The sequence below is a fragment of the Athene noctua genome, chromosome 1 (genome assembly GCF_965140245.1).
Source record: "Athene noctua chromosome 1, bAthNoc1.hap1.1, whole genome shotgun sequence".
NCBI lineage: Eukaryota > Metazoa > Chordata > Aves > Strigiformes > Strigidae > Athene > Athene noctua.
In genome coordinates this window covers 204,970,754-204,994,579 of record NC_134037.1, presented here as the reverse complement: position 1 = coordinate 204,994,579, position 23,826 = coordinate 204,970,754, and the positions used below count along the sequence as shown (strand labels likewise).

General features: G+C 35.4%; 1 protein-coding gene across 1 annotated transcript in view; it reads left to right on the top strand.

The window, feature by feature from the left end:
• ITGBL1 (integrin subunit beta like 1) overlaps positions 1-23,826 on the top strand; it is a 149,827-nt gene that overhangs the window by 49,771 nt on the left and 76,230 nt on the right. The window contains exons 3-6 of the mRNA XM_074930737.1: positions 9,818-9,964; positions 14,681-14,803; positions 18,277-18,417; positions 21,128-21,268. Of these exons, the coding sequence (XP_074786838.1) occupies positions 9,818-9,964; positions 14,681-14,803; positions 18,277-18,417; positions 21,128-21,268 (552 nt within the window). The remainder of the gene's footprint in view (positions 1-9,817; positions 9,965-14,680; positions 14,804-18,276; positions 18,418-21,127; positions 21,269-23,826) is intronic.

Sequence of the window (23,826 nt, the reverse complement as noted above, 5' to 3'; positions counted from 1 at the left end):
ATTCATAGCCAATAGTGGGGGGAAAGGAAATTGGCAGTACCATGTACTATTTTTCTTATATTTTGTACCCTTTTAGTACAGGTAGAGGAAATAATGGATGTTGTCTTTGATTCTTGAGGTATGTGCATGTGTACATGAACACAAACTTATTTATACTAAATACACATACACAGTAATAAAATGCATAATTTTTAATGTATATAAATGTAAGATTTATATATTTTTCAAGTAAAAGACTTAAGCTATGAAAGATAATTTGGACTCAGAGCACTGACCATTACAATAAAGTGCTAAAACCTTATATTATCCTTGTTGTGTGTTGCAACTGAAAATAATGAAGTTGGAGTAGCAAAGTTTTGGCAGTTTTCATGTCTTGCACACTATTTTTCTTTAAACAATAACCAAAAAAGATTTGAGAATTTGCCATGAAATGAACTTCCAAAAAATTTTTTTTAATTGAATGAAACTTTTTGATATTAAAAAAGAAATGTATTTTATTTTGTAATTTTGCAAGCAATCTAACAAAACCACAAGTAACACAGTAGATTTAAACCAAGTAGCTGAAATGAAAATGTTTTATATTCTTCAGCTTTGTTTCTTATTCATGTTATCCCCTCTTTTCCTGACTAACTAGAATAACATTTTCAAAACCTTGTGGGTGTTTTCAATAAAATTTTATATTATTATATATTATTAATTATATATAGATTAAAATATAAATATTATATATTATTATTATTTTTTTCATTTTTGTAAATAACCTGTTGAAAGTGTTTTAACTTACTGTGCTCAGTTTTGGGCTCCACAGTACATGAGAAGTATGGAGCTACCAGAGTCAAGTGAAGGGCCACAAAGATGATTAAGGGACTGGAACATCTCTTCAGTGAGGAAAGACTGAGAGAGCTGGGCCTGTTCAGCCTAAAGAGAAGGCTCGGAGTGATGTCATCGATGTATATAAATACCTGAAGGGAGGGTGCAAAGAGGACACAGCCAGGCTCTTTTCAGTGGTGCTCAGTGACAGGAACAGAGGCAATGGGCACAAACTGAGACACGGGAAGTTTCTTCCACTGAACATCAGGAAAGACTCTTTCACAGTGAGGGTGACTGAGCACTGGCACAGGTTACTCAGGGAGATTGTGGAGTCTCCGTCCTTGGAGATACTGAAAAGTTTGCTTGGATGTGGTCCTGGGAAACCAGCTCTAGGTGCCCCGTCTTGAGCAGGGAAGCTGGACTAGATGACCTCCAGAGGTTCCTTCCAACTTCCGCCAGTCTGTGATTCTGTTATTTTATGACTTTCTCTTGTCATGACATACACCAATGGACATATCATTGATACCATATGTCAGTGAATATTTCAAAGACTGCAATGTAAAATGTAAAGTGCAAAGATTGCAGTTAGCTAGATTATTCAGTAAAATGTTTGTAAAATGAAACACACTTGCCTTCCCAATAACTGAACTCCCCAAACCTTATATGATCTTTTGCAACTTGAGACTCTTAACTAAAGCAAGTTTAGGCTTTATCAGATGGATAATTTAGTACTGACCAAGTGGAAATTTAGGTAATTTAAACTGAAAATAACTCCTTTTGCCAGGTTGGAGAAAAGGGATAAAAAAGGCAAGTCTGGATACCCACAGTAGGCTATTCTAGTTTAAAAGTCTGTGATTAACTAAACATCCCCATTAAGCACTATAGGATTAGATCCTCCGTATTACACTGTTTTAATACATATTTGCTGTAAACTTGGCTTCTAATGCATTATTTGGGATATAAGCAGAAGTGGGTAGATGGATATATAGAACGGGCTATGTAGCCATATTATGTGACACAGAGCTGTGTGCAGAGAAATTTTAAGAGCACAAGAGACATCTTACGTAGATCTGTCTCTTGCTGTGACAGGTCTTCAGTACTTAATAGAACAGTGAGAAGATAAAATTCAAAAAATTAAACGTAGTAATAGACCATGTAAAAGAGTAAAAATCCTTCATGGCCTCTTTCAGAAATTGTTGTTTTAAAGTTCTGAAATATAGGATTAATGTAGCATATATTAAAAACAATCTATGACCAGCATGTGCAATTAAAGTCTTTTATAAGCATTACTGTAATTTAAATTCTAATCTTGGCAGTGGAATTGCAATTGACAGAAAATGTAGTTTTAAACTTCAACACTAAGTAAAATCATGCATGATGACCTCTTTGGACAGAGAAAGATAACTGTAGTCTCAGTAGGGAAGAGTATTATCTCTTATTTTTTCCTTTTTTCCTTTTTTTTTTTTTTTTTCCTGTCTTAAATAAATTAAGTAAAAGTTTGAATTCTTTAAATGGTCTTATGCTTTTATCTTCTAGAAATAGTTTCCTACTGATATTGTTTAATTCATTTTAATGTCTAAAATACCCTCCAGGAGCAACTTTTTTTTTTTTAAAAATCGTTTAATTTTCTAGTCTATTTCCATTTCTAAAGATGCTGATTTTAAAGTATTGTTTGATCTGATCCATAGTTTTTCATTTCTATTACTGTAATAAATAACAGCTTTTATCTGATGAGTGCATATTACTTACAGATCATGTATGCTGCTGATGTGAACCTTGAGTACGTTCTTAAAATATTCTTCTACAAAGACTAATACTTTTGATCTCCCAGTCTATCAATATACTTTAAAATCAACTTGTTTGCACAATTTGTACAGGGATATGGGTAGAAGATTTCAAAACTGAGATATTCACGTTGACTCAGGTGATGGAGAGCACACTAAAGTATTACGTTCCTTATGTCAACATGGAACAAAGAGGGTATTGATAGAAATAATATTGCAGAGTGTGTATAATAGAAATATCTGTTATAGCTAGTTGATTTATAAACTGAAAATTAAATAACATCAATAGTCATCCCCTCATGCCCACCTCTGGTATATTTTTTATCCTGTAATGTGGATTTTGACTGACTTTCTTATTTTAGAACACTACTGAATGTTTTTTGACAAAAACATTGTGCTAAGCAGTCCCTGGAACGTAGGACTTCACAGGACTTTTTTTTTTTTTTTTTTTTTTTTCTATATCAACTAGAGGGATTTTCAAAAGTAGTACAACATAAACAATCAAGACCTCAACCTTAAAGAGAGATTCATTTCAAGCATGTTGACGTAGGAAAAAAAAAAAAAGTAATGATACCACTTTTTTTTTTTCCAGAAACCACAAATTTTTCAGAAACTGTGACTCCAACCATTCAAAAAAAGAGACTCAAGAGATATGCTGAATGCAAGGCATAGTTATTGGGAATCTCAGATGCAACTAAACAGAATAGGCCACCTTGCTATTCTTGTCCTAATGTAATCTGAAATATTTTCACTAGCTTTACATTTGTGTGAAGTAGTAGAATCTACTTCACAAACTACAGGAAAGGAAGTCATCCACTTGAAAAGAACTATTAAAAACATCTTCGCTGTGCTGGTCTAGGTTGAAACTGCAGAACAGTGTTTTAATTTTTTACTTTCCCAAAATTTTCAACTCTTACAACTCAATCGTCCTTCCTATCTAACACCTCAATTTAAAGCGGGAATCCATAACATGAAGTTCTTAATATTTCTTCACCTATTTAATGAAGTGTGTTTTAGATTTGAAAAGCATGTCATAAATCACTCAGTGGTTGCTAAAAATAAATAATAATGAGCCCAATTCAGTTATGCCAGTTGCTGCTTTCCTTCTGATGACTGACTTTATGCTGTAGAGAGGAATCCTTATGCTCTATCTCACCTACCTGTAGAAAATTGATTCCATTACAATTTTAAAATGAGAACTGCCCCCAATTGTGTTCTTACATAGAATAATTGGGCTTTAGTTATTAAAAGTAAGTGACAGTGAGGACATCTGAGTGTATTTTAGTGTCTGGTCAAGCAGCTTGGATCTTTGTACTCCAACAAGAGACTTCTGTTCTAGCGAGAGTTACTGTGCTATAACTAATGCTACACAACCACAATAGGTGTTCTACCAAAGGCAGTATCTCCAATAGTGCTGGCTTAATGAACCAAGGATTTATTTAAGAGCTTTGTCCTTGCAGTTTAACAAGCACCTGATTATAGTTTAACAGTTGCCCCTAGACAGGGAGTACTCTTTTCATCTTACTGAGAAAAAAGGTGAATGTAATTTCAAAGATACTACATTGCTGTGTTGGGGTCTCTAATCATACATAACATCTGAAAGCTCTGAAACACCAAGAAATTTGTCCTTAGCAAAATTTCTATGATAGAGTTAATTATCATTATCAACTTTATAAAGTGGAGAGTTTAAGAGCCTCTCCTGGAGCCCTGGTGATGTTGTCCTGTGTCAGAAAACCTGTATCTTCAGTGGGTACATCTCAGGAGTTGAACCCAGTCACCTTTCTTTCAATTCTAAGTCTTAACCTCAAGATCAGTCTTTTCTTATTTTTCTTTCCTGCTAAGTGTTTCTAAGGAGTCTGCATTTTTGTGCCCCGCTGTAGCTCGCAGAAAAGATAATCATGATAAATAGACATATATATGTTCACACATGCTCTTAGATGGCAAGAGTAGCACAATGATAACAGAACAAGTAATTTGTTTTGACTGTTTTCATTACCTGTGGAAAGTTTAACCACAAGGATGTAGCAGAGCTTTCAGCCATAGTGAACATTAGAATGAAATAAAAAAAATCAACCCAAACTGGTACAAAGTTGGAGAGAATCTTTTCCAGTGGGAGGCACAGAAATAGCAATATCACTGCTAAATGCTACAGTTTCTGCAGGCACATAGAAATTGAAGCAATGTTCAAATTCAGTTTCTGGTTTACCCAACAATTATGTAATATAATTGTTTTCATAAATGGATGGAGTTCAACCAATAACTAAGCTGATATCCTTCTCCTTTTTTATTCCGTGTGTCAGAATATTTAAAACCTGACATAGATTATTGTATAGGTAAGTGAAGCAAAAGAAAGTAAACGAACGAACCTTTATTTACATGCATACATGTCTAGTGATGCACCAAACTCCAAAGTCCCACCAGTTAAGTTTGTGTATCCTATTCAGCCATTGTATGCTTCCCAGTAGTTTAGTGGAGGACAGCCAGCCTCTGAGGGCTCTTCAGTTCACACTGTGCCTTGAATACGTACGGTTCAGATGTGGATTCAGAACTTTCTGTCAGAGACTTTACCTTTGTGTCTTTGCTCTCAGACCTACAGGTATGCAAATGTAGTAGAAAAACATTTTTAGAATGCACTTAGAATGAAGTTAAGATTTTAAGAGCAAAAGCATGTGATCAGAGCCAAATGATTGTGGTTTAAATTGCTGTCTTTCAGCTTAGATATTTTTAATTCCTAGGCTATTGCAACTTTGCAAGTGGCTAAAATTCTACAAGTGTTTTTTCCTGGAAAACTGATTCTTCTGAGGTTTAGAGATGTAATGGTAGTTTTCCAGCATAAACTGGGCCTGTGTCCATTTTATGTATGTTGTGTGTAGCATTTCAACTGCAGGGCTGCTACCATATTCTGTCCCTACTGATGTATCTTCAGTGGGTACATCTCAGATTCTTTTCAGCTAAAGACTTAGCCACACCATCTTTCCAGGGTTGACATGAATATACACTCAGGCTCTTGTTGTTTCCAACTGGGAAGGCTTTAGCCTATGGCATCCTTTCCTTGTCCCTGGTATGTGATCCTGTGCTTTGTATTTCTAGTTTCAATCCACTTTTACTACTTCAGTCCTTCAGACTGTTAGTCCAGTTCATATGGTATGATCTTCCATCTTCACCTTTCTACTGAGAGTTTATGGGTTTGTATCATTGGCAAATGTTAGCATACTCTAAATATTTTTATCAATATCAGTAATACATATTTGGTTCTAAAAACATCCTGTGAAACGTCACCAGTTACCTTATATCCCAGTAATATCCCTTTTGGTCCTAATGTTCTTTCCTTCCCTTAAACCAAGTTGTGATTCTTTTACCTTAAAGTACCTTACCTTTTACCTCTGGAGTACCTTATCCAGAATAATTTTTTTCCTAAGTGACACTGTATCCTATATATATATATATATATATATATATATATGATCATATCAGCTAGATTTCCTGTGTTCCTTTTCTTAAAATATCAATTATCTTATAAAGACACATGCCAGGTTAATTTGATGTAGTGATAGTCTATTTTGGGATAAAGCTGTTACACACTCAATTCGTTATATTGCATTTTTCATTACCTCAGTGTCTCTAGCTATACAATGCTTCATATTTTGTTTCAAATCCTTGCACAGCTCATGAAGTCAGAGCCACTTGATTTTATGTTGCCTGGATCATGTGCATCCCTTTTTCTTAAAAAAAACCCCCACCAACCTAGATTTTTATTTTTCAGACATTTGATTGCCAGCCTGATAGATTCATTAAGTCTTTGTTATTAAACTGGCCTTTCATGTGCAAGTACTGTAAGTGCTTTCAAGTGCAAATTACGGGGTCTCGCCCTCCTAGTCTAGACACTTCCTTAAAAACAGTTTTATGTCTTTGTTTTGTTCTCATCTTAGATGAGTAATTTTCATTTCCACAGTCTGTATCATTAGCTACACTGCATTTGCTACTGTAGTCAACATCCCAATATTAATTTTGTTTTGGACTGTCTGTAAATTATCTTTAATCTTAACTGCTTTTTGCTGCTTGGTGAAGCCACTTTTTTTGTTTTCTTTTTATCTGGATGCTGAAAGTACATTTTAGTACTTCCAATTTTGCAAGATCTGACCATGCCTAACATTTTCTGTTGTCACTTTCTTCATATATTTTGTGACATCTGACAGTTTTCCTTGAATATTAGTTTAATTTTCCACCCTACAAGCCTTCTGCATTCTCCAGATACAGTGATTGCTCATCTAGAAAGAAACGGAGCCCTTTGTTGTAGAAGGTTTTTCCACATGTTTGAAGCTGCAAGTTTTTCACAGTCCACAGCCAGTCCTTTTCTTAAAGGAAAGGCAACTTCCTTGAGTCTTCATTATTTCCCTTATTTTCTGATTTTTTTAAAGTGAAATTCTGATTTATTTATGTTTAACATTTATTCATGTTACAGCCATTTTTTGAAAAATGGAATGAATGTGTCTCTCTGAGATACAGCTTTCCTGATCAACTCTTTAGCAAGGTCTTGTAGCTCAGTTTTCTTGTGTAATGTGCCACATTTTCAAATACCCAGGTCTACCTCTTATTGGTAGAATTTGTTTTCTGGGAAGTTACAATATCACCTCACAGTTTTCATAGTACTGTTTACTCCTTATTTACTATTTCATAATCTTATTTGCCTTCTAAATAATACAGAAATTTATATACAATGAAAGGGGGATCTTAAACAAACCTTCCTGAAAGGAATCTGAAACCAATGCAAAACAATTTTTACCCTCTCTAATTTTCTTACAGCTTATCACTTACTTGGTTTACAGTTCATTACATTACTATTTTTGCCATGAGGAAGACTGTGAAATTGGTACATGTGGATGTAGAAAATGAGAAAGAAGATGTCAAACTGACTTGCAGATCTACTGCATCATCTATGTGACAGGGAAGATACAGTGAATTATACAAGCTACTGCAGGCAGTTTTATGCCCTTCTACACTTCAGTATAGTCCTCTCACCCAAAGTTTTGGGCAGAATATTGCCATTACTTTACAATTAAAAAAAAAAATATTCAATTGGCAAAATGATATTTTAAGGGGGTGGTCAAGATGAAAATCATTAATGCAATCTTGCAAATTCATATTAGTTACATTCCTTCTAGTTCTTTTCAGTTGCATGCAAGAGATTTTCCATTATTTATCTCAGTTTAATTAATTTCAGGTTTTTATATTTTCTTGTTAAATAAAGCCAAGAAACTGCTTTGTAGGACTACTCTTATGAAATTTTTTAATTAATTTTCTTTAAGCAGGCTGTATGAATTTCAAGTGAAATTATCTTTTTTCTTCCTGCATCATATGTTAGATTAGTGCATCTCTAACTGAGAGAGGTTAGAGCTGCTGGACCATCAGTACTAACCAGTAGTGGCTTCTTTCTTACTCTGTCATTTAGACATGGGAATAGGAAAATCAGTCCTCCTTTTAGTAGAGCATCTTTCTTCACCAGCGGACCTCAAACTGTTAAATCACAAAAGTGCTTGACATGGAGAATGCAAAGTCATTGTGCTAAGTAATCCTTGAAAGGAAGGAAAATACGTGGAGATGGTTATGTTTTGCCTTTAGGTTTTTTAAGCTACTCTAGGACTTCTCACCATTTTCCAAAATGGCTTATGCTGTCTTCTGTCAGTGAAGTGGAGTAACCACAAGAGTAGGTCTTTATTATGTGTTTTATATCCTACTTTTTTTTCTTGTCCTTTACCAACAGAGAGTTATTCAGCAATTTTTAAGGTGACAACTGTTTTAAAACATGACTCTCACATGTTTCTGAACTTTTTTTTTTTTCAGCTATTGAACTGTATCTTGTCTTAGAACCATCTTAGAAGGCAAACAAAATTTTATTGAGCAACAGAAGATACTCCTTTTTCTCATTAAAATATTCTATTTACAATAGTGATTTAAATTCCTTATTGGCAGCAGACTGGGCTTGTATTTCCAAGCAGTTGACTCTAACTGCAGGCAACAGATGCATTTAAATAGATTGCAATAAGATTCTATTTTTGAGATGTAGTGATTGGAAGGGAATTTTCTTCTGTCAATCAGATACACATTCAAATGGTATTTACTTTAAAATTGAATATTCTGGTTTAAAAGATTTGCAATTGTTTTCTCATTTACTACCTAAAATTGTAAAGGAATACTAGAGAATTAAGTTTTTAAATTTGGCACCTGTAATTTAGTGTCGAACGTGATGCTTAATGTTCAACATAAATAGTGTAAATTGTTAATTCATCTGAATATTTGGGTAATTTTCAAGAAAATTAGAGAATTTTTAGAAATAAACTTTCCTTACTTTTATAATTCTTCGTACTATTAGATACATTACAAATTTTAAGCAGTGTATTATTCAATTGACAGAAGGTTAGCATGCCATGTCCTAGTAGACTGAGCAGCTGTATTGGTTCTTTAACCATACTTCACACTTAGCAAATAATCATAAATAAATATAGTCCTCTGAGTATCAAAATATACTACATTGCCAATATTGTGTCAATATTTAAAGACAAAATTCAGTTTTGCAGCAGCAGCCAAGTAAAGTCTAAATGGGTGGGAGAGGGCTGGAAGAACCAGTAGCCAGCGGAGGCTTCAGGAAGAAGAATTTGCACCTTTCAGTAGAGGTAGGAGCTGCAGCTGCCACTGCATGATGGAGTTACTGCTTTCTGCTGTAGCTGGCTCCCTCCATGCTCCTTTTTAGGGTTTATACCGTAAGACTTATTCCTGTGTCCTGAGGCTGCAGTTTCTACCTATTCTTTGCCTACAGCTGGGCAAGGAGGTGGATGGAATCTCTGCACTTGGAGTTTTGTGTTGATAGAAGTTAACAGTCAACAAATATATGGGAATGAGAAAGAGATGAAAGTAGTAAGAAAGTCTATTGTTCATACAGGATGTTCTAGTTCTATATTCCTTCTTAAACTAAGAATTCATATGTAGACCTATCAAAATCACATACATCAGATTTCACAGTCATGGTGATTTCAAGTGTCTCCTCATATTTAGATCATATTTACTCATTTCTGGGTTTAACTGCATACGAATTATGTTGAGTGAATCTGTTAATCATGTTAATTTAAAGCAACAATTGATGGAATCTATTTTAAAAGCTGGATTAGAAAATATCACTTTCTGAATGAAAAAAAAGGACTTGACACACTCTTTCCTTCCATTGCTAGGCCATGGGAAGTGTGATTGTGGGAAGTGCAAATGTGATGAAGGCTGGTATGGTGAAGCTTGTCAGTATCCAACTACTTGCAATCTTACACGGAAGAAAAGCAATGAAATGTGCAAGAATTCTCAAGATATCATCTGTTCTGGTGCAGGTAAGATGTCTTTTGTTGCTTTTGATGGCTTGATATGCTCCCTGTATTATCTTGAGAATCACTGTAATTTCTTTTCTAATTAGGAATTTTGTAGAGTATGTTTCAAGAGACTGAGAAATAACTGTGTGTATACAAAAATTCTGAATTTTCCTATTGGCCCATTCCTGTGCATATGATGGGCACTGATTCAAAATGCCTACTTTAGTACTCTAGTTTATCCATAGCTAATTTAGGTTGATGAAGCTGCAGCTGTGTCATGTATTTTGCCCATCAAAAGGTTCTGGTAAAGGCATTCACACAGAAAGTGATACAATTTTTTTGTGTTTATAGTATGCAGAAATGGCATTTGCAAATATTTTTCCAGGACATTTATAAGCAGTACAGTTTTTTGAGCTGTAACAATGATTATTAAAAACAGTTGTGGGGCATCTGCTGGATCATTTAAATGGGGTACTTCCATCATCACTTTTCTGATTTGATAACTCTCTTTTTTCTAATTCTTTAATTTTACAACTCATCCTAAATTAAATGGGAAATCCTTTCCTTAAATAAATCAGAGGACAAAGAAACAGCCTTTTAGAAGCCTTCACTGCTGAATGGTAAAATTTTGAAGGACATTAGCTACCAGTCACGGTTTGAGACCAGAAACTGCCTTCCAGTTTTTCCATTGCATTGATCTCTGAGTGAGAGAATGTTTCAAGAACCCCACTTCTGCTCACTATTGCTAGCCTTTAATTTCTGCCTGGGTCCATGCATTTTCATACAACTAAATTTCACACAAGGTAGTTGCTGACATGACCAAAGACCCAAAGGATTTGTGGTCTTGATACAGAGAAGTTAGGCTCTCACAACAAGACATGAAAACAATTTAAAATCTTAAGCATACAGCATATTGAATAAATGATACATTTCACTTATGACAATAATATAGATTATATGCAACTCATGATTGTTTGGCTAGCAAGTGAGAGACACCTAAATGAGAAACTGACTCAAAAATAATCATAGTTCACTGTGATCAGTCGAAGTACTTAAACAAGAATGCTAAGACCTTTTTTTTTTTTTTTTTTTTTTTCCCATGGCTAGGAGTAGCCCCAGTCTGTCTATCACTGAGTCTTCACAGGAAAACCAATGTAGTTGAACAACCACTAAAAGTGGCCAAGAGGGGAGTGTTTGTGAGATCAGAAGAATAAATGGTTTTTGTTTTCCTGATATGAAACTGGACAAGCTAGGGAGCTTGGAGTAGCTTTGAAGGGCTGTAGCCACACACATTTTGTCTTAATGGATTTGCCTTTTGATCTACTGCCAACATTGCCTTTGGGGTCTGAGTGCTGTTTTTCAGTTGCCAATAAAAGATGGGAAGGGATGACATGAGTTGTTGCAAAACAGTCCTCTGCTGTCACACAGATGACCATTTATTGTAATTCTTTTCATGAACCAATCAAGATCCACCTAAAATTTAACTTTTTTGACTCAAATGTTCCTAATCATTTGTCAGAGAAACTAGGGCGTCCTACCTAAAGTGAAATTCTCTATATGAGCAATCTCCACTTCTAGTCAGTGGGAGGGAATGGACACTTTCAGGACACAGTCTGTCTGACCTCTTTAAATGCCCAATTTATGAATCAATTTACCATTTTTTTTTTCCTCTTGGGGAATTATCTGTAAATAAGACAGTTTTCTCAAAATTTTTATTTGTATTTATTTTCCAAGTAATTGTAGCAAAAAATTATAGTTCTGTTGGTTACTTATATTGTATTATTTCATTATATCAGCTATTGCAAATATTTTTAAAGTTTACTTTTTTAGACTGGTCAGGTATGTCACAGAGCCGCATTCTGCTGTTCTTTGTTTGGATTAATATGATCTTTAGTAAAACTTGCAATGTTTAAATATAAAATGGTTTCTGCAAACTAGTTGTGTAATATCAGCATTAAGCTATTTTGGAGGACTTCTTTTGTGTCAATAACTATGTTTTCTAAAATAAGTATGGATGTAACATGAGGAGTCTTATAAATGAAAAATTCCTTTTTAAAAAAATCTATACTTGATGTCCAGTAACTGCTGAAACAGCTTATGCAAGCCCACTGACCACAAGCCCCCAGTTAACATGGTATTACACAAAGTTTCTGCCCTTACAATTTTAATGAAGGTGATAGAGGTAGGGAAAAGGGGTGTCTTTTATATGACCAACATGGCAATACTTTTGTTTTTAGTATGATTTTATGGTATTTTTAATTTTTTTACTGTATAACTCCTTAATATGTTTATTTATGGCTGTTATATCTTATCATATATATCATTATGTTTCAAACTAGAAAATATTCAGGAGAAGGCAGCAGGTGTTTGCTTTGCCCTGGCAACTGCACTCCAGGTCAGATAGATTCTGTGAGGGAAAAGGGATGTGTCTTCCTTCCCTGAGAGCAACAAAACAAACTTTTTCTGTTTGGGAGGGTGGATCATGGCAAAAGGCAGCCACTGAGGTGAGGGAGCAACTCTACTCAAAAGACCAAGAAGCAGATGTGCGACCAGACCAGAGGTAATAGAGTAGAGATTTGTTTACAAACCCATTTCCATCCTTTGCATCACCTGAGTGCTCTGGCTCTTCTTTACGTCAGAAAGTTTTCTGTTGTGGTTTATGTTGTGAGGCAAAAACAGCTCTACACTTCCAAAGGGGCATTTGGCACATACATTGGGGGTGAATCTCAGGCAGACCTGTGTTCTCAAACCACTTGCTGGTCTGACATGGGTAAACCCCATCTTTCTTTTGACAAATCAGCAAGTGTTGTTATTACAGCTCTTAATGTTCTTGCAAGATCTACTCTTTTATGAGACATCACCCACATAATGAAGAAAGATAAGCCCTAAAAGCTTGAAGTTAGATTGGCTCAAAGTCCTGAAATAACAAGATATTATTGTAGAGGTTCCTACAGTTCTTCAAATGAATGAAATAACTTGCAATGTGAACTTCAACACCACTGGAAAAACATGCACTTTGCAGTAAAATTGTTGATATGCTGTTATAATATTTATGGTTTGTTTAATAATGCTATGAATTTATTTCTCTGCAATTAGCTTGTCTGTTGTAGAATTAATGTACTGCTGTGGTAATTGCTTTCTAGCTTGAGTCCTTTTGTCCTGACATCTGATCATAAGGTCTTCATGCAGATGTTCCTCACTAACATTTCCTTCCTTTGATTCCAGGCTTTTTCTCCAAGGCTATGCTTATAAAATTTTAATCCTCAGATGATAGCTGTAGAAAAGGGACTAGAGACCAGAGTGCAAAGCAACTTTGTGAATTTAGGCAGACATTTTTTCAGGTCCTCAGTAGCCATGCCCTGTTACTCTCATGTAACATGGCTGTGGAACTAGATAAAACCAGACTTCATTCCTGAGAAGGTGACTAAATTAAATTTTCTCCTTTCAGTGGGCAGAAGATATAATTTCCAAAGCTGACGTCATACGTGTCATGGTTTAAGCCCAGAGGGCAACTGAGCACCATGCAGTCACTTGCTCACTCCTTCCCCCTCAGGGATGGGGAGGATAAAATAAAACAAAAGGCTTGGTGATTGAGACAGAGACAGGGATGGATGACTCGCTCATTACGGTCATGGTCAAAAGACAGACTGAAATTGGGAAGAAAAAAAAGAACGTCAATTTAATATGAACACCACCACCACCACTAATTTACCAATCAGAGTAGGACAGTGAGAAATACAACCACATATTAAAAACACCTTCATCCCACCCCTCCCTTCTTCCCAGGCTCAACTTTGCTTCCAATTTCTCTACTTCCTTCCCCCCAGTGGCACAGTGAGACAAGGTATGGGGGTTGCGATCTGTTCCTCACCCATTATTTCTGCCGCTCCTTCCTCCTCAGGGGGAGGACTCCTCACACTCTTCTCCTGACCCAGCGAGAGGTCCCTCCCATGGGATACAGTCCTCCATGAATTCTCCAATGTGAGTCCTTCCCATGGGCTGCAAACTGCTCCCACATGGGTCCCTCCTGGGGGCTGCAGTCCTCCCAGCATCAGCCTGCTCCAGCAGAGGCTTCCCATGGAGTCGTGGCCTTCTTCAGGCACAGCCACCTGCTCCAGCGTGGGTCCTCCGCGGGCTGCAGGTGGGCATCTGCTCCAGCAGTGACCTCCATGGGCTGCAGGGGCACAGCCTGACCTCTCACCATGGGCTGTAGGGGGGTCACTGCTCTGACTTTTGTGTGTTTGCAGATGTATATCCCTCACAACTCCCACTCCTTACCCCAGATTCCCCTTCCTAAATACATTATCACAGAGGCATGACTAATGTCACTAATTGGTCTTGGTCAAAGGCAGTTCTGACTTGGAGCCAGGTGAGCTTCTAGAAGCTTCTCACAGGATCCACCTTTGTATCTCCCTCCCCTGCTACCAAAACCCCACCACACACAAACCCAACACAATACATCAGTTGTATGAAGTCAAACAGACAACTCGAGGTGTAAATTTTACTTAGGAAAATATGGTTCTCCTTATTAAAAATGAACCACATGAATGTTTTATCTATTTACAGATAAAATTAGGCTTTTTTGTTGATATGGACTGGTTTTGTGTCTGTCTTTATTTGGCTAGATGATCTTTAGGTTTCAGCCTTCTCAGAAATAAAATATATACTATCTCTGATGGACTAATGAAACTCTTCCCGTAAACTGCAATCACTGAGTACTGTCTTAAATGTTTACAGGCACATGTCAGTGTGGCAGGTGTAAATGTGCAAACTCAGAAGGAAATGGACTGGTCTATGGTAAATTTTGTGAATGTGATGACAGAGAATGCATAGATGATGAGACAGAAGAGGTTTGTACAGGTATGTATTTTAGTGAGTAAAAGAAGAATGGTGATGATTAATGTAGGCTATTATAAAATCATTTAATAGTGTGGACCTAGAAAATGTCTTTACTGAATGTATGACTTAAAACTATATTTGCAAGAATTTAGCTTGCAAATTTTAAGTGGGAATTTCAGATGCAAACACGAGGTAAGCAGGAGTTTAAAGAATGAAGAAATCTTGTGACACCCTCCCCTTTTTGAAAGAATGGCAAAGAGAATTATACAAAGTAATTCACTAAGGTAATTCATGGCTTAGTGTGTCTGTCTTTGGGAGAATATAAGAAATGTGAATGCTTTGTGACACAGATGAGAGCAAGATGGATGACATATCAAAAAAAACAAAAGAAAAAATAGATTATTAAAAATTTTGTCAAGGAAGCAAAAAATTAAAAAGAACAAGAATAAATGCAGGATGAGAACACAGAAGCAATTCAGGAGATAAAAAAGGAAAGGAATGAATGAAGAAAAATTTCATCTGTCATAGGAAAGGCAAGAGAATAAGATGGAGTGATCTCTGCTGATAGATAGAAAAGCAACCAAAATTATAACTACTTTCATTTCATTATAAGATAGAAAGCTGGCAATTAAATATTGTACAATACACACCATTTATGACATTATAAATGCTGCCACCTATATTACTAGGGAGGCTTGTCCTTGAGCTGGAAAGTGCTACAAATATTTTTCAAGCTGTACACATGCATACTGTGTCTATATACGTACAGGAGGGTTCAGAACTGCTCTTAGACTAGTCATAATCTGATAATAGTGCTTGCTCTGTGTCTGTGTATAAAGAGAGTAGTTGTGTAAAATAGACATCTATCCTTACACAGAGAATGAAATAAATTTGATTTTCTTAAGGGCCTTTGAAGGCCAAAAGAACTTTTTTTTTGCATAGGATTAGGTAGGGATTTTAACTGAGGGTAGACAGAATGGTCCTCTGAAGTCTAGATCCAGGGGTACAATATTTCCAGTAACTACGTAAAATAAAATGGGTGGAGTGCAATAATTTTTGTGTGTCAGTGATTCCATCTACATTTATTTGCTTGTAACATTTACATATGGTACCAAATATGATAAAAATTTACCATTTATTTACTTCCAGTAAATTCTCTGTCTGCTGGTTTTGTCATTTTTTTTCCCCACCTGTGTCACTGCTGGTTTATATTGTTAGGTTTTTCTTAGATTTTATTTCCTCTTGTTTCATCCAGTGGTGCCATATCCCAAAACAGACTAGATGCATCTCTGTAAAAATCTGGTTTTATGTGTATGCAGAAATCAAAGTATGCTGATACAAAAGGACAAAAAAATGTTGGTAGATTCAAGTCTCTAAGGTCTGTGATTCATCAGTATAAAAGCCCTGATACTTTATGTAAGTTTTGGAGCCTTCTAAAGTAAATATAAGGTGTAAACTAACAGTGTGCTTGACTTAGAAGGTTGTAAACTGAAAGGTTTGTACATCTAGGTTATGATTGTTAGATTTTGCTTTACTTTTCTAACATGCCTCTATGGAACATAACCATAACTGCCTTAAGCAGAAAAATGAACAGCAAATGAACTCAAGGTCAAAAGTACATAATTTCATCACAGAAAAAGCAGACTTCACATGCCTATATGGTTACTGCTTCTCTCTCTCATCCCAATGTCTCCTTTAATACCCTCTATGCTGTCTTTTGTTTCACAGGATTTCCTCTACAGGAATCTTTTAGGTTTGTTTATTAAGTAATACAGAAACAGGGTTCCAACCCAGTTCTGCTTAGCTAGCAATGGTCCCTGGACATTCTCCAGTGCCTGTTGTACTTCCACAGTTTGTATAGCACCTACTTAGTTGCTCCATATCCTTTACTGCCCTTGAAGGTATAGACAGGACTTGAAGATTTTGTCTTCAAAGCAAGCCAATTCAGGATGATCAAACTAATGAGAAAAAAGCTTCTATTTACACACATGTCTCTAAAGCCTGCAGCTGTAAACTGGGATTTTGTCCTGGAAAAGCATACAATGCCATGCTGAGATATTGATAACATGCATTTTAATCTTTGCACAAGGGGACTGCAGTTTTAAGCAAATCAGTTCTTAGGTAGGGCAGAGTTACAAAGATGCATCAAGCTTTTCCAGCCTCAGTTGGATTTTTATCAGTCATTTGACTGTATCACTTTTTATTCGAGGTTAAATAAACTTTGGAAGTTTAAGTTGCAGCTTATTTTTAATAAAGTTTCACGGTTTCCAGCAAATTGATATCTGATCCTAATCTTTTTTATCTAAGGCTTTTTTTCTCTAATGGAGTGATTTTGCCTTCAGTCAAGAGCAAGAGGTAGTGGTAAATTGTATCATTTATTTAGTATTTATTTGAGGACTATACAAGTGTGAGTGAAGAACAAAGTAGTGATGTTTTAATCTGCAAAACTTGCTAGTAGATCAAATTAATTTACTCCTTCACCATTTCCCCTTTATTTCTTGTCCCCAGTTCAAGAATAACCTTTTGGTAAAAAGCGTTATTTTAGACTGTCTGTTGTTCTCTAAGTAAGATGGTATTTTTATCGTGTTATTTTTTGACACATAACCAAACAATTGTTATGAAAATTCCATGTGTAATTGTAAAAACAGGGGGGAAAAAAAGTATTCCACAGGTCTAAATTTGCACTCTTGATAGTTAAGGATATAAATTGACTGGAATGTGATAGAGACAACCAGGTCCACTAAGCTTAGCGTATCTAGAGGTAAAAAAGGACTAGATCCTGACTTGATCCTTCTAGTAAAGAATTATGACTTTAGGATTAGTAAGTGTTGCAGCTACTTAATTTAAATGCTTTGTGTCATTGAAGCACATGGAAGAAATCCATTAGTGGATCAAACTGTTCAGGAACTGGTTTTATCAAGCCTCAGGTGACCCAGCTATCCTTTTGGGAGATGTGTGGTTTGTTAACATCTAAAAGGTTCATTTTACTAATTCTTATCTTTCATGAACTGATTTATCCATATTCAAGAATCTTCTTAAGAGGTAAGAAGGGAAGCTATATACAATGTAGACAGTTGTAATCAAGGTCCCTCTGCTGGGATTATTTGAGGAGTCAAGAACACACAATGCTTTCTTAGACATGCCAAGTAAGGGGGGGTGTATCCTATCTTAACATTTAAGGCTGTGCTTAAATTTTAACTTTTACCTATAAAGTTTTGAAAATTAAGCTTACAAATATAAAAACATTGACATTATTTTCTTAGTGTTTATGGATTAGATATAATATGTGATTAAATGAAAACCATTCTAAATACATGGGGAAAAGTATAATTCAGATATCCTTTTTCTTATTTTATGTAGGCATATACGGTCTATAAATTGTTTCTATTCTGAGTCTAGCACCAAAAGTTTTTAAAAGATCAAAATAGTTAAATTGTTAATGCCTTTTAAAAACTTGCCTCTTTCTCACTGTATAAAATTTGTTTTGGCTTAAGGCCATGGAAAGTGTTACTGTGGAAACTGTTACTGTGAGGCTGGTTGGCATGGAGATAAATGTGAATTCCAGTGTGACATCACCCCCTGGGAGATCAAGAAAAGATGCACATCTCCAGATGGCAAAATCTGCAGCAACAGAGGTGTGTCATTCACACGTTCCTTCTACGCATATTTATATAGCTTGCTTTTATTTTACACTATGCATTTTCTGCAGTTGAACGTAGATTGTGTTTGCTGATGGTTTATAGTTTCTGTCACTTCAAATCTGGATATATGTATCCAAGTGGGTGGGTAGATACCTGTATTTAGGTATAAACTTACACAAATCCACATCCATTTTTGGATTAAACTGACCCAAGTTCTCATCCTTCATTTTTGTAGTAAGACTGAGCAGGATAATTTGTTAGAACATCTGCTTTGGTGAGAGACTTATCTTGCAAAATAAAATATTAGCAGATTTTTGACTTTTAATGTATTGGTTCTGTAAGGCCAACAGGGCTGTATGTCATTCACTGTAAAGAAGACCAAGGACACACAACTGAATAAGAAAAATAAAAACCCCTGGAAAAAACAAGTAAGAAGTGTTCAGTAACAATGATGTGGAATGCATACAGAGCTGGAAAAGTAGACTTCACACTATATTTATAACTATATGGGGTTTTATTTACACAAAGTTCCAGAATTTGAATTTTACCTTATACTTTGTCTAATTTTGCTCATTTGGAAAAAAAAAAAAAAAAAGCACAAAATAAGGCTGCTTTTCACTAGCTGCTGTGTTTGGCTTTGTTGAACAAAGAGTTAAATAAACATATTTTTGGCAATAGCCCAGAATAATGACAGTAGAACATAAGCACAAGTCGCATAGATAACTCTCTTAAAAACATCTCTACTGACAAAACTTGCTATAGTGTGAACACCTAATTATCCCGAGAGCATTTAGAAAACCTCTTGTAATTATGAGGAAATTCAAAGATTGGCTCAAATGCAGAGATCATGTAGGCTCATTTTGTCTTGGGACATTACAGTAAAATTTTTTTCTGTAATTCTGGAAATAGTAAATATCAAAGTGGCTTCAGATCAGATATTTTGTTTGCTCAGAGAAAGTAATTTATTGTCAAATAATTTATTCTCAGAGCAATTTTTTGTTTAAATTTGAAATTTTAATGTGCAAATATTTCTTTAAATTTACATTTTAATTGGGGAAAATGAGGATAAATAGTATAGCTGATATTCTGAATAGCTACAAACTCCTATACAAAGGTAAATTTATGGGATGCTTCTATATTTTTAGCCTATCTTGTATTGCAACATTTTTATGTGGATAAAATCGCAACACTTTTGACTACATTAAGTTGCTTTCCAACACAGTATTTCTACTCTCTTTAGTCCTATTTACCCAGTTTTCTGTGTTTATACATCTTGTGATATAGGTGCAGTTCATCTTGTCAGTCTTGAGCCTTCTAAAAATTAAATATCAAGGCTAACCTTGCTGTCCAGCCTTCTTCAGTGCTAAGAGAGATAAATTGTCTGTACCTTTCCACCATCTAGTCAACCAGCTGAGACCAGATGTGAACCTTTAGATTTTTTTAAACTTTGGTGAGATGCCGTTTTGCATTCCGATATTCAGGGCAGCTGAACCAAATTCACTTTGAAGCTGTTTCTGGGAGGATTAATCACTCTCCAGAGACACTTCCTCATTTTCTTTTTTTTTTTTTTTTTTTTGTTGTTTGTTTGTTTGTTTGTTTGTTTCTTTTTTGTTGGCAGTTTTTTTCTTCTCCTTCAGTAATGTCTCTGAATTGTGAAAATATCAAAAATCCAGTGCAAATTTCTTGAGGGCTGTCTTGGGCGCTTTAGCACTAAACAGAGCAGCAGCTTTTTCTACTTCATGTAATTGTCATGCATGCACAATTGTGTAGACCTTCTCTTTTTAGAGAATGTGCTTATATCTATATGTACTTTTTAGTCACCCTGTCCTGTTGTTCTCAGATGCATTATATTGTTCAGAGTAATCTGAATAAGAAGAAAAAGGCTTTGGTTGAGTAGCAGAAGGTGAAGCTACTCTTCAGGAAATGAACTGCATGCATCTGTAAGGTTAAGCTGGTTCTTCGTGGCCATTGGCACCTCAGAAAAAGTAGTGAGTGTATGGGCCTGAAGCATATTCAGATTTCTGAGTAAGGAAGTGATCTGATTTTGTTCTGACTTTTCCTAAGTAAGTAGGATGCGTGTTCTCTGTATATCAGTAAGGTTGTGCCAAAATTAGTATCTCTGTCATATTTCATATTTCCCTTCTTATTGTAAACAACGGGGTGTGGCCCTGAATATTGACTTGGGAAAAGTAGAAAAATATCATTTTCATGTAGATCTTTGATGGTATTCTTCTTAGGTAAAGAATGACCTCCTAGATATTTTCAGCTCAATTAGAATTTGGATTCCCTTCTAGTTTAAATGTTTATGCTTAACAATCATTAATTATTCACTGTGCCCAAGCTCAGGTCATTTAAACAGCACTGATTTTTATTGTCATTAGTGTCAGGGCAAATTGCTGTTGATGTCAAAGATTTACAACGGTTCTATGCACTACATTTTTCTGTTGATTCCTAACAAGGCTTAACAGTAGAAAGAAACTTGGACAGGAAGCTAACTTGTTTGTATAAAGTATTACTACTAAATAATCATAGAAGATAAGCATACACTCATGATTAACACTAGCAGCTTTGAAACTGCAGTCCTGCGAGAGCAGAAAATTCACAAGTGTAAATTCCTGTAATCTCACTACTATTACTCTAAATTGCTCAGTTAATATTCTACCTCTGTCTCTCCTTTTTTTTTTTTTTTCCTACTCTTTCCTAGGCACATGTGTATGTGGGGAATGCACATGCCATGATGTGGACCCAACTGGTGACTGGGGAGATATTCATGGAGATACTTGTGAGTGTGATGAAAGAAACTGCAAGGCAGTATATGATAGATATTCTGATGACTTCTGTTCAGGTAAGGAGTATATGTAATAGGAACCTATGTGTGGTTTTAAAACAAAAGCATCCAGTTGGTCTGATTTGGCTCGCTCTTAATGCTCCAATTCTCATTTTCCTAGCTTAAAATACAGCAAGCTTTAGCTATCTTTTTCTAGGAGTGGACTTTTTAAATTAAAAGACATAATTCTGTTATTAAAATATGTTTCCAGTTCTAAAGCTTTCTTAAACATGTCTTTTTCTATGCCTTTTAACAAAATTCTTTAAATATGAAATACTTTCAGGTGCCCATCTGCCTTTAGTACTCTTGTCCTCAGTGTAACCTAACATAAATTGGAGAATATTTTAAAGTTTCAACCGTATACATATATCCTTCCTTGGGGAAATTTAAATTTGAAAATTTTTTAGATCAAATTTTATTTGTTATTTCATGTTATATGGCAGGGAGAGGACAATGAAAGGAAGAAATTAGAGGAAAAATGAATTAACGAGTTAATGAAAAACAGTACCCTGAGAATACCAATTGACTTGGAAACAAGTAGAGCATCAATATGTGAAAAATACAAATGTGTCATCCAGCTGCACATCACTGACTGTACATTTTACACACTTTCACCTTCCTTTTTTCTTCTACTTGTACTTCAGAGCATTCTATGCAAATCAGTTAACAGCCATCCACCCATCCAACGTTTGTGGGGTATTATTTGCATTGTTGCTCCATGTATCAACTAACAAAAGCTGAGATACTGAGCAAGACCTTGCATACGATTTTGTATAGTTACCAATAAAGATGCTAATATTAGGCAGGAATGAATGACTTTGATCAATACACAGCATGCAATTTGTACAAACAGGAACTTTGCAAAATAAATGAGGGTAGTTTCAAAGGGATTTGACAGATTACAGGTTGTCAGCTCTAATGCGTCCTGTAGAAATCTAATCTAGCCTAATTAATAATAGGAAGAATGCAGTCACATTGAGGAAAATAATGATGTGGTATATTCGCCTCTTATTACTAGAATGAGAGATCCCTCATAGAAAGATCATAGGAGTTGTCTGTAATAGGGAGAGAAGGCTGAAACAAACATGATAATACATACAATTTTTATCTTCTTCCCCTGTTATCAAGGAGAAAGGTTTCTCAACTGTTGTGTTTGTTTGGGTTTTTTTTGTTTGTTTGTTTTTTTGTTTGGGTTTTTTTTTAATAAATAAATATTGATGAATCAGTAACTAATAAAACACCGGGTGAAAAAAGAAGCATTTCTGAAAATCTTCAGTGAATTCATTTGCTTGTTACTGTTTCAGCCACCTACAAATTTTATGTAGGTTTATTTAATTAATAAGCTGGAAGGATGTAGAACTGCAGTCATGAGAGCAGCAAGAGGATCGACTTTGGGATGCTGTCAATTTTTGAATGTATTGTTGTGTTGCTGAGTACGTTTTTAGCACTCAAGGACTGTTCAAAATGTCAGCATCATCTAAGGAATACAAGGCTAAAAAGCCAATGTGGTAAATGTGTTCTGTAGTTGAGGGTGAACACAAGAGTTTCAAACCTACTTAGATTAAAGCAAACCTGGAGCATCTACAACTAATGTTGCATCACTGAAACAGGGCTAGAACTCCCTCTTTCCCGAACATCATTACCATTTCTGCTGCTGCTGCCCAGAGTGGTAATGGTTGTAAGAAAGCAGAGTGTAAGAAAGTATGGACAGTTACAAAGGAGTTGGGGGGAAGATACTGCCGTTTGACATTGGAGTAAGGACTGGTACAGTGTTCTTTATTACACAGACATAACTGTAAATGAACAAACCTTACAAAAGATACAAAAGGAGGTACTCATATGGCTTGCTTAATGTAACTAAAACTCACGTTGAGGTATAGCTTAGTTTTTCTATCTAATCAGCAAAAATTTTAGTACTACTTCTCATTCTTATCCCTTCCTTTACCATTATGTTTTTGAAAAGCCTAATTTGGCATTAGCTGGCCATCCAGGTATGTATTCCTCAGATAGGTTGTGCTGAAAATCCATTTTCACATTAAGCAATGTGAACGGTGTCTTACAGTCCTGCTCTTTAGTTCTGTTTGAGAAATGGACAAGATGCATAAATATTAATTTTGGTTTACTGTGGTAGACACAATCTGCAATTAAATCAAAGATTTACTCACATAATTTTAATTGGACATCTTTTTTATTTGTCTATGTGAAATAAATTTACTTAGTGCACAGAGTGTGCATGCGTTAAATGTGTCTTTAAAATATCTCATTTTTTCTCACAATTATTTGTAAATGGATTTAGGATGAATCCAAGAGGGATTAGTCAGATTAGGGAGAATAAGCCAGCTCTTTTAAAACCTACATCAAACAGAGCTGATACAAAACTTTTCCTGTCTTGTTCTGCCTACCTAATATGTAGAGACAGGAAATCACATTGTCCTGAGTAGCAGATTGAAATGATAGGAAATCATTTTTATATGTAAAGAGTTTTACTGTGACTGAATGAAATGCTATGTTTATTTCATAAACTACAAATGACAGGAATTGACAACCCTGCTGTGAAGATTTAACATCACACAACA